Here is a 15,777-nt window from a genome sequence, read left to right as displayed (position 1 = left end):
TTTATTTCAAAGAAATGATGGGTTAATGTTATTTTTAACCAAATAACTCAAGAAAAATAAAGGAAAAAAATGTTTAAGGATCATTTTTCCAATTTGATACTTATTCAACTGGCTCATATTTCGAAATAATCAATTTAATAAAGATGACATGGGAACATGGTGGCTTAGACAATGGCACATATATAAACCAATTCACAGAGACAAATGTTTGATCTATTTAAACTTTTGAAATATTTATAGGGTTGGTTTGAAAACTTTGGATTTGCAATGGCATAACTTGTGTATGTTATTCTATTGTTCTGTCTGTGTATATGTAGAAAAGAAAGCTATTGTACAAAAAAAAAAAAAAACAGAAGAAATACAAATTAAGAAAAAGTCAAAGAAGGGAAAAGGAAGCAAATACGTTTGAATAAGATTTGGGCACAATTGAAGACATCAAAATCAAAGATTTCCTAATGCTTCACCAAAATAGGCCATGCATCCCCAATTTATTATATTTTATTTAAATTCAAGCTTGAAGAACCAAGACAAACCTGGTCTATGGTCTCATTCTTTAATAGAAGAAACCAAACGCGCTGCCCAAAAACCATAATATCAGAACATATGGCGACACTAGGAATTCAAGGCAATAAACTACATTAGAAAGCTACAACTGAGCTGCTGCAGGATCTCCATCTGTCAGGCTAATTGTACTACAACTGCAGGAATTCAAGCCTAGTTAGCCGTTCCTTCTTTTAGTCATTTTTATTTATGCCTAGCCGCGAATTTTTCTTCTTTTGTGCTCTATAAATGGAAACCAAAATGCCCGGCCGGTGAAGTAAGGTGCGAGCTCCTCTCACAACTCAGGGCAATAATCATTGTTTATAGGATTTTTCACTTCAATGACTGGACCTTGATGAGGTCCTAGTCCTTACGATTTCTGCCAAGTTAGAAAGACAAACATGAATTGGTCGTAGTTCTCGCTCCTTTTCCAAGCTGCTCTCTTTATTTTACAAAGGCATCACTTTCAGATGAAAGCATTTCCAATTCAAGGTCAAAATTAGTGGCTAATATATACACATTATTCCTGCCGTCCTTAGCAGGCCTTTGTCTCAAATCAGGGATGCTCACATACACTTACACCTTCCATTAGAACCCACATCAAAATACTATAAGTAGAGAAGCTCATAGTAACACATTTCTGTGCTGTGTGACGACTGTCCAGTCATATGGCTGTCAAAGGAAGAATCCCCATCCCGTTCACTTTCTCCTGCTTCTTCCTCTTCTTAAGTACTTGTTATTCAACAAGAGACACGCTGCTACAAGGCAAACCTCTAAGAGACTGGGAGCGCCTGGTTTCTGCTAACTACGCTTTCACATTAGGCTTCTTCACGCAAGGTTCTTCAGACTACCGCTATTTAGGAATATGGTACACCAGATTGGAGAAGAGGAGAGTCTGGGTTGCTAACCGGAATGATCCAGTTCCAGACACATCCGGAAATCTTATGATTGACCATGCATGGAAGTTAAAAATCAGATACAACGGAGGCAGCATTGCTGTATCAAATTACAGTCAAATAGCAAGCAATACAAGTGCTATTCTACAGAATAATGGGAACTTTATATTGAGAGAGCATGTGTCAGATGGAACAACACGGGTTTTGTGGCAAAGCTTTGATTATCCAACGGACACACTTCTTCCAGGAATGAAACTGGGTATCAATTTGAGGACTGGGCATCAGTGGTCACTGACTTCCTGGCTAACTGGTCAGATTCCTGCTACCGGGCATTTTTCTTTGGGCGCAGATTTCCGTAATAACAGCCAATTAATCGCATGGTGGAGAGGGAAGATCTACTGGACCAGCGGGTTTTGGCACAATGGGAATTTGAGTTTCGACAACCTTCCAGCTTCTTTACTACCCAAATATCATAGGAATGATGGACACGGCTTTCGCTATACGTCAAATAAGAAAGAAATGTACTTCAGTTTTCATGCGGACGAAGGCGTGTTTTTCCCAATGTTGGTTTTGCTACCATCGGGAGTTCTTATGAGTAGGCTTAGAAGCTTCGTTCACTGTGAAACCAGCATTCAATCGCGAGGATGTGTGAAGCCTGATTTGCCGAAGTGCCGAAAGCCGGCATCACAGCGGTTTCAATATACTGATGGTGGTTATGTAGCTTCCGGAGGATTTATGTTCTATGACAACTCGACCTCTGTGGATTGCCGTTTCAGTTGCTGGAACAATTGCTCTTGTGTTGCCTTTTCCCTTTTTGCAACTCGTTGTGTAATTTGGAGCCGAATACAACCCAGAAAATATTTTGAAGGAGAATCCGAACAGATTTACGTCCTTCAAACCGATAAAGGTAATATCATTTCTTTCCAAGAGAAAAACATGAAACTCAAAAAGAAAAAAAAAAAAGAAAAAAGAAAAATATGTCTTCATTGTTTGCTAATGCAGCTGCAAGAAAGATGTGGTGGATATGGCTCGTTACTGCTGCAGGCGGAGCAGTTATTATACTTCTTGCAAGCTCTTTGTGTTGTTTAGGATGGAAAAAGCTGAAGCTACAAGGTAAGTTTTCACAAACATATAGACCAAAATTTCTCCTAATAGTTCTACCATACATTGATTAGATGTCCTAACCTTAATTTACACTCGATAGAGGAGAACAAAAGACAACAAGAGCTACTATTTGAATTGGGAGCTATTACAAAACCTTTTACCAAGTACAATTCAAAGAAACATGAAAAGGGTGGAAAGAAAACGAATGAGTTGCAACTATTTAGCTTTCAAAGCTTAGCTGCTGCGACGAACAACTTCTCAATTGAAAATAAGCTTGGAGAAGGTGGTTTTGGACCCGTATATAAGGTAAATTAACGTCATATACTTCTACTAAATTGATACACGATATCATCTCCAAATAAAAATGATTTCAGGGAAAGTTACTCGATGGACAAGAAATAGCAATAAAGAGGCTTTCAAAAAGTTCAAGACAAGGATTGGTGGAGTTCAAAAATGAGATTGCCCTCATTGCAAAACTCCAACATGATAATCTCGTTAAACTTTTAGGGTGTTGCATTGAAGAAGAAGAAAAGATACTAATTTATGAGTACTTGCCAAACAAGAGCCTGGATTTCTTCGTCTTTGGTGGTAATCTTTAAACTTTTGACTTTGTCTCTATTTTTACATTATATATTTGTTTGGGTAATTAATTTTGATTGTTCTTATATATATATATATATTTAATGTTTCTATGGACAGATCCTAGCAAAAAGAATTTATTGAATTGGAAGAAACGTTATAGTATCATTGAAGGGATTACTCAAGGACTTCTTTATCTCCACAAATATTCTAGATTAAGAGTAATTCATAGAGATTTGAAAGCTAGCAATATTTTATTAGACAATGAAATGAATCCCAAGATATCAGATTTTGGTATGGCTAGAATATTTGGTCGAGATGAATGTGAAGCAAATACAAACAGAGTTGTTGGAACATAGTAAGTGTATACCATTTCTATAATCGAGCTCATACTAAATTTAGCTTATGACTTAAATACTAACAAAGTTTGCTTAATTATTACTGTAGTGGTTACATGTCACCAGAGTATGCCATGCAAGGCATTTTCTCTACAAAATCTGATGTGTTTAGCTTTGGAGTATTGCTACTAGAGATTGTGAGCAGCAAAAAGAACCACAGTAATTATCATTATGAACATCCTCTCAACCTCATAGGATATGTAAGTTTTCTAAATCCTAATTTACTTCCATCTTACTCTTTAGGAATAAGACTTATCGATTTGTATAGAGATAGTTTTATCATATATATTGTATGACTTTGTATGTTGTTCAGGCATGGGAATTGTGGAAAGAAGGTAAAGAGTTAGAATTAATGGATCAAACATTATGTGATGATCCGAGTCCTAATAATGTAGTGAAAAGATGCATCCATGTGGGACTTCTTTGTGTGCAAGAAAATCCAAAAGATAGACCCACTATGTCAGATGTTGTTCTTATGCTTGCGAACGAAAGTATGCAACTATCTATCCCAAAGCAACCTGCATTTTTCATCGGGGGAATTGAACAAGAGCTAGAGATCCCTAAAAGAAACTCAGAGAATTGTTCTCTTAATATTGTATCAATATCTGTGATGGAAGCTAGATAAAGGTCCCAAGATTTCTTCAATTTATACCATCATGAGCAATTCTTCTAGGTGATTTTAAATCAAATTTATCTTTAAGTTTAATTATGGGTATGATTTTTTTTTTTGTAATATCAAGCATATGTTACAAGTTATTAATAATAAATTAAGTATGATATTTATATTTATATTTAACCATTTATATTTAACATATTATAATTTTTTTGACTAGTTTAAATCTATGGGTTGGGACCTTATGTAGAAAGCTTTTTGTGGAACAACTCCATATCACCTTCTCTTGAAACCAACTCACCTACTCACTTTTTAGCACGTTCAATATATTTTGTGCATTAGGTATTCAATAAAATTAACTAAAACCATGTTGCAATCATTGTTGCAAGAGCATACTAGCAACATTATGTAATTACTTTTATTGTATTATTATATAATATTATCCATCTGCTCGATGTCCATGCATTCTTTGTGACCCTTGAGGTCATCATTCTCCCTTTAATGTTGGACAACACTTAAGATTATCATCTTTAAGCAAAGTAGATGTTTTCTAGGGGTAATTGATTCCCTTCCCAAGAACTCATATTTTTGTCATACAATTATAACAATACATTTGAATGAAGTTAAGTACATGTGGCACTATCAAAGAACAATAGCAAATGTGCATACACAATAATCATATCACAACAACAACAAAATAGATGAGCTAGTCTTCAAAGCAATAAGGATGTTAGGCAATCTCCTCTTTTTATTATCAAAGAAATGGGTCATGCAAAAGTCATAACTTTGATAAACATGAAACATGCATGGAGCATGATTTTCACAATCAATCTAATCAATCTCTCGAATAACTCAATTCAAATATTCTTTCATGAGGAAGTTTAAAACAAATCCCAAAGTTACATTTAGAATGAAACAAAAATGGCAACCCCTATCTACCAACCTATATCCTATTTTAGTATTTAAGAAATGTTATTCAAATAAGGTAAAATCATTGCATTAAGGATAAGGAATGAATTAAACAAGTGCATTTTCAACATGAAAACTAGTTTGATTTATATGATATAACATCCTTGTGTCAAAGACATGAATGACCCCCATTAAAGAATATAAAATCATTTCAATGGTTTCCAAGACTGGAAACAAGCAATATAATTGATACAAAACAAGCAACAATCTAAACAATTTTTAATAGAAATGATAAACGTAGTAAATGGAAACAAAATTACAATGCTTTTTAATTATTTGTCCATTAAAAAGGAGGAGAGAGAGAGAGAGAGAGAGAGATTAGGGGTTTTACAAGCATATTAAAGTAACTAATGAAATTACCCTGCAAATCTTATTTCTTATTTTACTTGTAATAATTGGATTCCAATATTTTAGGGTTATTAGCACATACAACCTACTATTTAGTACACAAACAAATCAAAGCTATCACATTGGCTATTTGACAATAAGGTACATTAAGATATATTGAATGTAAATGAATCTACAATGTTCGTAAAAGTCTATGAGTTGGCCATCATTTTCTATATTGAGATTTCAACATATAGGTTACTAAAACAAATGAAGCATTACCTCCCTAATATAATTATTACGGATTTTAAAAAAATTATAATTTTGTAAATACACAATAGATTAATAAACAAAAACAATGAATGAGGATATATATATATTGAAATTGACTTCCAATTTTAATTTGCTTGATGACACTTTATACCAACATGGGACAACACTTTATACCAAAAGGGAGAGTCGCCACCCAAGAACATTAAAAGAAAAATATAACTTTATAACTTCATAGTTTTCTTCCTCATCCTTAGAAAAGTAACATATATTCAAGTAGATAGATTAATTAATATACTCCATGGAAAAGTTTCCATCAATATCTTTCCATGGAGTACAACCTTCTTTGATAATCGCCTCATCAACCATCATAAACTGAAGGGAAATTCATTCAAGAAAAAAATGGTAAAATTCTTTTTGATATTTTAGTAAACCAATATTCAAGTTCACCTCTAACATTAGATAAATAATGTAAACAAACATATTTAAGAAAATGAAGCATTTGTCATATAGGAACCAACAATAGAAGACAACCTTCTTAAGCAAAACATAATCAAATTAAACCAAAAGCCAAACACCCTTAGAAAAATAAATTAAATAAATCCAATTAATAACATGCATGACTCACGATTAACATATTGAATTCCTAAATATTCCAAAAAAAAATTGTAAAATGTCGCTTATAATAAGACAAAACCAAGTTTAACCCTAGTCCAATCACTTTAAAAATTGGTTTAACACATATAAATCCCTAAACATTACAAAAATTGTTCAAAATAAGATACAATAGAACTTAATCCTTGTCTAGTTAACTACCTAAATATTACCTAAAAAATTTAGAAAAGATTTACCTTCTTATCAAATTCTTAAGACTACAAATTGTTATTACCAAGTAGGTATTCAAATTGTGAAACCCAAGAGAATAAGTTAGAGAACAACAATTGATTTTGCCAAAAATTTAAAGTTTGATTTGTTATGTGATTCAGTTTATACAAGGAAGAAAGTTGTCAAGATAAAGTCCACCTAGGTGAGTACTCAATCATGCTATGTTCCCAGTTTTGCTACTCCTATGTTTTTATCTCACATAACAAAGACCTGATTGTAGTGTGACTACAACTTCCTGCTCTTCTTAGGGTCATAGTTATAGGATTAATTACATTTCCTTAAGAACCCAATAACAAGGTATACCATGCAAGGGCTCATTCAACACCAATTTTCGCCCCATCAAAAGTACTAAGCCTCAAGGCCTTTCCAAGAAACTAAGATTATAGTCACATAATCATCACCCAAGTGCCCTCATGCTTGGTCAATAAAAGAGTCAAATAAGGAATTATCACCCAAGGTCACCATTGTTGCTCATTCTAAGCCAAAGCTTTTGGCTTCCCTAACCTTAACTTAAGGGTTAATGACCATCAATCTCTATTGTAATTAAAATACTTAAGCCTAAATATATTATAACCCAGCTAAGAAAAATTAGAGATAGAATTACCATGGTTTTGTAGTATTTCAACTTGTTATCCTCTAAAATCAACTCTAATGTGTTTAAATGTTTTTTGGAGATAGAATTACATGGTTTTGTAGTATTTCAACTTATTGTCCTCTAAAACCAACTCTGATGTGTTTAAATGTTTTTCGGTTAGAAAGATTAACTATTTTTAAAGTTATAAAACCTTAATTTAAATAAATAGGAATCAATTATGGATAAAGATTTTCTACAATGTTTAATTAAATAAATAAAACAAAATAGAGTGTTCCGAAGAATTTAACAATCTAGTGTTGAATCCTTGAAGAGAAAGCATAATAAAGTCTAAGGTTAAGATCAATGTCAATCTGAGGTCTAATTGAATATTCTTAAAACCAATATTTCATCCAAAACTTAGATTTTTATTTTTGAAAATAGATATCTTAAACCAATTAAATACTATAATTAATTTTGTATTTCAATTCGGTTTTATCAAGGGTCTATATCCATCTTGTGGATCCGACTATTAGATTCATTAACAATAGGATCGAATTGAGGTAATTAATGATAAGGTCTTTCCAAGAATCACTAATACCTTGGTATACATCCTTTATACCTTATCTAGGGGTGAACTAACACAGAAGATTTATAAATGAATGGACATGAAATCTAGGTTTAGGTCAAAGGTTTTTAGGTTTTTACTACTTTGTGTAAATTTGTCTTAAGGTAGGTAACAATAACAAAACCTTTGGTAAATAGAGATCAAGATGGTAGTTTGATATTAATACTAGTATCCTAACCTTTCATTCATTCCATTATTAATCTGATTTCACTCATTGTTTCCCTTTGGATCTAACTTTAGGTTTTCATGTTTCACCCCAATATAGCTTTTTAGCCTTTTATGGGCATGTCCTCACATACATAGGCCATAAAAGAATAAGAAAGAACCATTATTGATTTTTATTTTTTTTAAATAAAATAAAAACAATGATTTATTCAATAATAAAAAGAAAAAATAAAACAAACCAAAAAAAACCTTCAAGATCTTCTCTTGCCCCAAGAATCATCAAGCCATCTCTACTCCTCAAAAAAAAAAAATCAAGAACTCCCTAGAAAACCTAAAAATCGAGTTTTTATAGTTTCCACCAAAAAAACCTAACACATGGCATGTTCCTATTGGCCACTTATTTTATAAATAATTACCAAAAATGACTAAAAAAATAATAAAATAGTGATTTCTAATCGTTTGGGGCCTACTTAGGACGAATGATGTCCCCAAATTGCAATTCCTAAAGTAAAGGAAGCAAAATATCAATGTGGTAATGTGTGAATTCGAAATTGGGTCATTTCGAATTAGATTTCAAATTCATAAGTTGAATTTCGAAATGGTCATTTAGCTCTACACAATTATTTTCAAAAAGTCATAACTTCTTCATTTCAGTTCCAATTTGTATACCATTTGAATCATTGGATTCCTAACTTTCAGAGCTTCGAAACGATATATAACTTGGCTAAAAGGAACTTCAAGAAGTACTCCAAATTTCACTTCAAATTTAGAGTACATATTATCACCATATTTCTCATTCCAAATTTTCGTTCAACTTGATGAATTTGCTTTATGCCTTATTATCCATGTTCACTTGCCTTTCCTCATAGTTTATGAGTCTTAACTCGCCCATGTCCTCATTTAAACCCTTTCTTGATCTTCCAAAATTTAAAGTGATTCAACTTGCACATTTTTCTTTCCTTAAACTTGAGATAAACCTCTAAAATGCAAGTTAAACTCATGGCTAAGGTCTTAGCAACAATTTTGATCAAGTCAAATGATTTGAGTGTCTTATGGTGCATAAATCATATCGAATATATATCATTGGAGCACATATTTTGGCTCCAATTAGTCTATCACATCAAGCTCATCATTATTTTCTACTAAAAATATGCCTAATTCAATAATTTCCTCATTATCATCAATTGTACCATATAATTTATTCATATCAAGTTGAAATTCATCCAAAACTTGAGTTGTTAGGTTAGTGGATTCAATTAAATTAGTATTAAGTTTTTCCATCTCAGCATGATTACTTTTAAGTTATTGATCACATCTAGTAGGCTTTTCATATACTCTTTAAACGTATCCTCTAAACTTTGTCGATCTTATGAAATTATTGAAAAATCAAAGAAGAAGAATGCAACTAGGCTCATGAGTTTTTCTTCTATAAGATTATCAAGTACTATCATAGCCATAGTTTGTTCCATTTCAACAAAGATTTCCTCACTCAACATGTGGTAAGATTTTTTTGTTAAAATATCATGAAAATAAAAGATAACTTGTCAAGGTTCAAATTTGTTGTGGGAAAAAGTTCAATAACTTTGAGTATTTTTTCTAACATTGGTCTATTCTTTCATTCTCAAATTGTTTGAAATATGCAAGTGTTCTTAATGAAAAGATCGAGAGAAAATTTTTGCCAATTAAATTCAACTCCAAAATTAGAATAAGTTATGAAGTTACTAGAAGGTTGAACATTAAAAGGTAAACGAGGGATAAAGATGGTCTCTCATTCATTTATGCCCTTTATCAGGCCCAAAATTAAGGTAATTTCTTCTTAATGTAAAAAAATAATGTTAGCCTAGGACTAAGGTAATCTTTCATTGACTTGTAAACTAGTGTAGGCTCAAATGGTGTTCCAACATTGCTAAGTTATTAATCATCGCTCTATTATTCCATTATAGCATTCCAATTATGGACTTTAGAAACTTGACTTCAAAAGAACATCACAACACAAAACAAGTGAAAGAAAATAGAAAATCAAAAATTAAAAATTAAAACCTAATATAATCTAATAGCAAATAATTAATTTTTCAGTTAAAAACAATCAAACAATGTCAATCCCGACAACGATGTCATTTTCTTGATTGCAAATATTTGTTGCAATTAAAATATTAAAGCCCACATATGCGATAACCCTAACCAAGAAAAATTAGAGATAGAGTTATCATTACTTTTTAATATTCTATGTTATTGTCATCTTGAATCAACCCTGATGTGTTCAACTGTTTTTAAGTTAGAAATAATAATTATTTTCTAAAGGTAATAAAACTTAATTTAAATAAATCATAATAAAATATGGATAAAGATTGCATAAACTACTTAATGAAATAAATAAATAAAAGAAAATTCTTGGAGAGTTTCAAAATCCAATGTTGAATCCTTAGAAAGAGGGAATTGTAAATATGAAGCACAATATCTAAGATTATATTAAATTAAATTTTAGAACCAATATTGCATCTTGAACTTAGATTTTTATTTTTTTTAAATAGATCTTTTAAACCAATTAAATAAGATAGTTAATTTTGGCTTTCATCTCTATTCAATCAAAAACCTATATCCATCTTGTAGATTCGATCCTTAGATTTGTTAACAATATGATCAAATTGAGGTAACTAATAATTAAGGTCTTTTTAAGAACCACTAGTACCATGGTAAGAATCTTTTGTACCTTATCTAGGATGAATTAACAAAAATGATTTATTTCTATCAATTAAAACTTGAAAACAATTATAAAAATAAAACAATAACTTTATCTTGTTTTTGCTACTTCTTCTTTGGATTCTTAACTTTCATGTCAGCATCTTTGAATAAATCATATTAGCCAAACATGGTGGAGGATTTTCCTCGCAACCCATGTTTGGTTGCCAAAAAATAGAATAGAAAGATTGAAAAAATAAAATAAAGAAAACTAAATCTTTATTGAAGAATTCAAGAAAAATGGAACAATCTCTACCCTTATGTTTTGTAATTTTATTGTCAAGCCCTAATACAAAGCATATATATAGTTTAACCCTAAAAAAGACACGTGGCACCTTCTAATTGGCATCTTACTCCAAAATAATTTCCTAAAAATAACTAAAACAATAATAAAAATACAATTTTCAATTATTGGGGACCCACTTTGGGTTGGTGGAGTGTCAAAAGTGAAAATTTTCAAGGTAGATAAGGCAAAATCTCCAAGTGGCAATAGTAGGTTGAATTGGAAAGTTGGATCTCGTCACTTGGATTCCCGCTCCAATGGGCTCTTACACAATCTCTTCAAGATTCAAACCTCTTGAAGGCTTTAACACTCAGTTTTTACAAGAATGAATCCCTCAACCTAGCTTAAGGATAGCTCAAATACAAAACAAAGCTAGGATGACACACAAGAGTGCACTAAAGGATATACAAGTGATGATTTAATGCACTAAAAAAGAAATGAGAGCTTTTTGGTCAAGAACAGGTAGGTAGACAATTGATTGTAAGTGTTCTTTTATTCATAAATGAAGTGGAGCTCTCAATTTATAGGTTTATAAGCTTGGGAGCCAAAAACAACAAAAGGAAGCCTCGACCGGTCGAGCTAAGGGTTGACAAGTTCACTAGCCGTTGGAGCATTTAATGCTTGGCAAGTTACCGTTGTCTCGACCAGACCTCGACCGGGAAAGGGTGAACCTCAACCGGGAAGAGGAAGCTACTGGATGAGAGAGAGTATTTTTGGCACTCCTCGACCGGACCTCGACCGAACAAGTCCCCAATCAGTCGACCAATTCCCCAGCCGGTTGAGCCAGTTGGCCAGAGCCTCGATCGGTTTAGTCTTTTGGCCCCGAAAACAAATCTTTTTCAATTCCTTTCTTTTCTAACACTTAGGCAATGTCTTTAGGAGAAATAATATATCAATTTTAAAACGTTTTGCCTAAGGTATATTTGATAAAACTCGGGTTTTAATGAAATCGCAGTTTTAAAGGATAAACCAAGTTTTCTAAGATGCATGAAACGGTATGAAAATCCTAAGTGCACCTATGCATTCATCTTACATTCGTTTCTTATGATCAAAAGTCTTCCCAAAGTCTTGATCTCGTATCCATTTGGTCATTTGATGAATTTCCTAATTTATACCTAAGATTCTTTACCATTTAAAACAATTAGTCACTTAACTATGGTTTATTATCATCAAAACGCGATTAGGAGAACCCTTGGGCTAACATTTACCATTTTGATTGTCGTTATTTGTTCATAAAGTTGCACCAAAGGTACATGGTAAGTCTTTTAGTAGTTGTCTTCTACTCATGCAAGTTATATAATGATTATTATTTCAATATTTTTTTTATGTTTCCCATATATAACGTCAATCTATTTTGTCCCTTTTTCAATCACACAGGTAGAAACAAGTAGAAACGCACACAACATGACATGTGTATCAAGTCTTAAAAGGACCAATAAGCATCAACTAGTGAGAAGGGGCAATTAAGCCATTGTCCTTCTAATAATTAAGTTAATCATGGCACTTAGAGGGTGTTTGATAAAATTTAATACTTATTACTTGATAATTTAAATTGACTTTAAGTTAAATTATACTTAAATTATTGACTTAAAACTTACTATTTAATTCTTACTTTAAATATTTAAGATGTTTAATAAAATTAACTTAAAATTTATTTTAGATCATCAATCTAACATATTTATCCTCATAAATTATAACTAAAGCAAAAAAATCGAATAATAATAGAGGTCATAAAGTAACATAAAAGATTATGAAGGTAATTAGTACAAATAAGGATAAAAAGATAAAATAAAGATATAGAGTTAAAAATAAGTTAATTATTTTTACTTATTATTTAAAGTTGTTTTTTTACTTTAAGTTGTACCATTAAGTTATTTTATAAAACACATTTAATTTATTTAATAATTTAAATTAAGTTATTAAATTGGTTTACCAAACGCCCAATTAGTCGGGGAGATGATAGGCAAAGTGCATGGAGAGTGTGAGACTACTATCATGGTTGTTATTTATGTGGATATTTAAAAGCATGGATAATTAAAAGTAATAGATTTAATGCTTTAATGGTTAATTAAAGAGACATATCCCCGGTTGACATTTACGATTACTTACCTTCTCAATAATGATGAGGAAACAAAGAAAAAATAATATGTCAACATAAATTTTTTTAAGCAACATTTTGTTAGTTAATAAATAATACAAAATTCACTGCAAATACTGTCTTTTCTTGATATTAAAAAAAAATATTATTGAAAAATGGAATAAAGGTGGTGAGTAGAATTTTAAACCCTTTTTTAGAAAAATATTATTAGACAAATAATTTCAAATTCCATATCTGGAAATAGCAAAAAAGCAAGGGGGGAGTGGAATTAGTACCAAAATCCCTCTATATATAGAGGCCTTGCCCATTTACCAATCCCCAGACGACGCTTCTTATCGTGGCATTAGGGTGAGGGCTTCTACTTCGCGATTCCCTCTTTCTGTGATCACACCACAAACCCTAACCCTAGTGACGAGCCATGTCGTCCAAAGCCGGTATCAATTTTCTCCATCTCTCTCTGATTCGATCTGTTTTCTCTCATATCCTATTCTGAAAATCTATTACTTTTTCCTCTGTTTTCATCATATCCCGGTTCTTTTTTCCTTTAGATCTGATGCTCCTCTATATTGAAAAATTGAGCCATAATTGTTCTTGAATTTTGCAGGGGGAAAGCTGAAGCCTTTGAAGCAACCCAAGGCCGACAAGAAAGAATACGACGAGGTATCTCAAATATTCTAAGTTTGTGTTTTTCTTTTTTGTTTCTTTTCTTCGCTTTTTATTTTGTATCTCTGATTTATTTTTTGGATTCTTGGATGTAAACAAAGAATTGCTTGACTGGATGACATTTACACGCGATTTAGTTATCAAATTAGGGAAACATATCCTAATTTTTTATTTTTTATTTTTCTGAAAAAACTCTTTTTTATTATAAATAATAATAAATAAATAAAACAATGGGTGAATAGTGCAAAAGTGCCATAGAAATTGCATCATGTATTGTTAACTATCCCTTTTCTTTTCTCCCTTTTTTGTTTAAGCTTTTTTAGTTGTGATCTATTTTTAGGGATGATGAATAGAACTGGATAAAGTAGGATCATTATAAGCAATAAAAGGTAATTTGATTGGTTTTATTCCTGTGGTTTATTCTTTCTGTTGCAATTCATCGTATAGGATGGTGACTGCTAACAGTGGATGGTATGGTTAGTGTAGAATTCAGTTAATATGATTTGAGAATTTGTAATTTGTTATTCTTGTGAACTGAATTATAGGAAGCATTCGCAGAATGGGGTTTAGAAAATGTTAAGATAAGCCAATAGGGTATCAGTTGCAAGTTGTATATTGTAAGCTGTGCAGCTATTTGTCATGATGAACCCAAAGAAATCTTCATATATCCTTGGAAACATCTGGCACTGCCTTTTTGTATCCCTTTGGTTTCCGATATTTAGATGTCAGATAATTTGTTGTTTTCTTTACAAAATGTAAAGGTATCATAGATTGGTGGCCTTGTAATGTTGAAGTTAAATGATAGCATCAACTTCCTTTTTTCTGTTCTCTTCTAAATGCCTGAGCAAAATTTAACCATTGAATTCAGCTCCCTTTCCATTCTAGTTAGACAATTCATATGTTATTTATTACCTGAAATTTCATTTATGTTTTTCCTTTTTGGCTTCTGCATCGGGGATTATCTTTTTCTATTGCCCACCATCTTGTTTACCTTCCATATGGTTTCAAGGTTGGATTGTTTTCACACTTGGGAAGTGTGCACAATTCTGAATTAGTTGATATATTCCATGATGCTGTGTCTTGTTGTGTGATATATCTCTATTGTCATTACGATTTCAAACACCTATCCTTCTGTGCAGGATGATCTGGCCAAACTTCAAAAGAAAAAAGAGGAGGAAAAGGTGGGGCATCACCACATTCAGTTATTCTCTTTTCTGCTGTGTGTGGTACATTTGACAAATTAATTTAATTTCTAATTTCATTGATGAGCAAAAGGCACTGAAGGAGCTTAAGGCCAAGGCTGCACAAAAGGGCGCATTTGGAGGTTCTGGACTCAAGAAGAGTGGGAAGAAATGAAAACCTGAGTCATAATGCAATATCTACTTAATATATGCATATGTGGTGAATATCCTTCGGTGGATGCAATTGGTCTCTATCGAGATGCTACATTAACTTCTGAACATTTTCTTATCCCCAGTAAAACTGAGTTGCATTGTCATGTTCTAGATATGTTACTAGTAATTGATGCCGCTTGAATCTGCTTGTGGTTGCTTTGAGATTGATCTATGATATATCAAGTGTTGTTGATGTGGTGATGACCACTTTTACTTCATTTTCATAAATTATTCCCTGTGCCCTGCAACCAATACCCTCCACTCCTGGTTGATTTGAGATTGATGAAATTGATATATGATGCAGGCTTATACACTTTCAGATTAATTCCTATTTCCATGCACTGCACCCATTATTGGACTAGGGGGAAAAAAATAGCCAACTTGACATATGTACAACTGCTTGTTCAACAATTTATTTATTTGGGGTTCTATGGAAGAAGAGCAAAATGACGAGCGAGAAAATCATCTAGTCGCCTGAAATGCTTGGTGCTACCCTTTAGAGTTGTTTTTAGTGTTATTCTTGATTTGTGTAACTTTAGGCTTTTAGCACATTGTAAGATTGAAAGTAGAAGTTTAGGTCATGCCATCCCACAAGGGGAAGCTGATTGGTTTTGAAAATTCTTACGTTATTGCTGGAGGTTCTAATTAAGTCATT

General features: G+C 32.2%; 1 protein-coding gene and 1 long non-coding RNA gene across 2 annotated transcripts; both read left to right on the top strand.

Annotated features, from left to right (window-relative positions):
- The first annotated feature begins 1,208 nt into the window (after positions 1 to 1,208).
- On the top strand, positions 1,209 to 4,142 carry LOC117922467 (G-type lectin S-receptor-like serine/threonine-protein kinase CES101). The gene is made up of 7 exons (XM_034840598.1): positions 1,209 to 2,343; positions 2,439 to 2,549; positions 2,641 to 2,846; positions 2,915 to 3,125; positions 3,240 to 3,477; positions 3,567 to 3,717; positions 3,831 to 4,142. Exons 1-7 carry the CDS (start codon positions 1,209 to 1,211, stop codon positions 4,140 to 4,142), a joined length of 2,364 nt encoding a protein of 787 aa, XP_034696489.1.
- Positions 4,143 to 13,382: 9,240 nt separating this feature from the next.
- LOC117922274 lies at positions 13,383 to 15,340 on the top strand. The gene is made up of 4 exons (XR_004652460.1): positions 13,383 to 13,499; positions 13,670 to 13,725; positions 14,868 to 14,909; positions 15,004 to 15,340. It is a non-coding gene; the product is annotated as an uncharacterized LOC117922274 (long non-coding RNA).
- Positions 15,341 to 15,777: the final 437 nt, after the last annotated feature.

The sequence above is a fragment of the Vitis riparia genome, chromosome 9, assembly GCF_004353265.1.
Source record: "Vitis riparia cultivar Riparia Gloire de Montpellier isolate 1030 chromosome 9, EGFV_Vit.rip_1.0, whole genome shotgun sequence".
Classification (NCBI taxonomy): Eukaryota; Viridiplantae; Streptophyta; class Magnoliopsida; order Vitales; family Vitaceae; genus Vitis; species Vitis riparia.
Note: the sequence above shows the minus strand (reverse complement) of the source record. Positions and strands in the feature narration are given on the sequence as shown.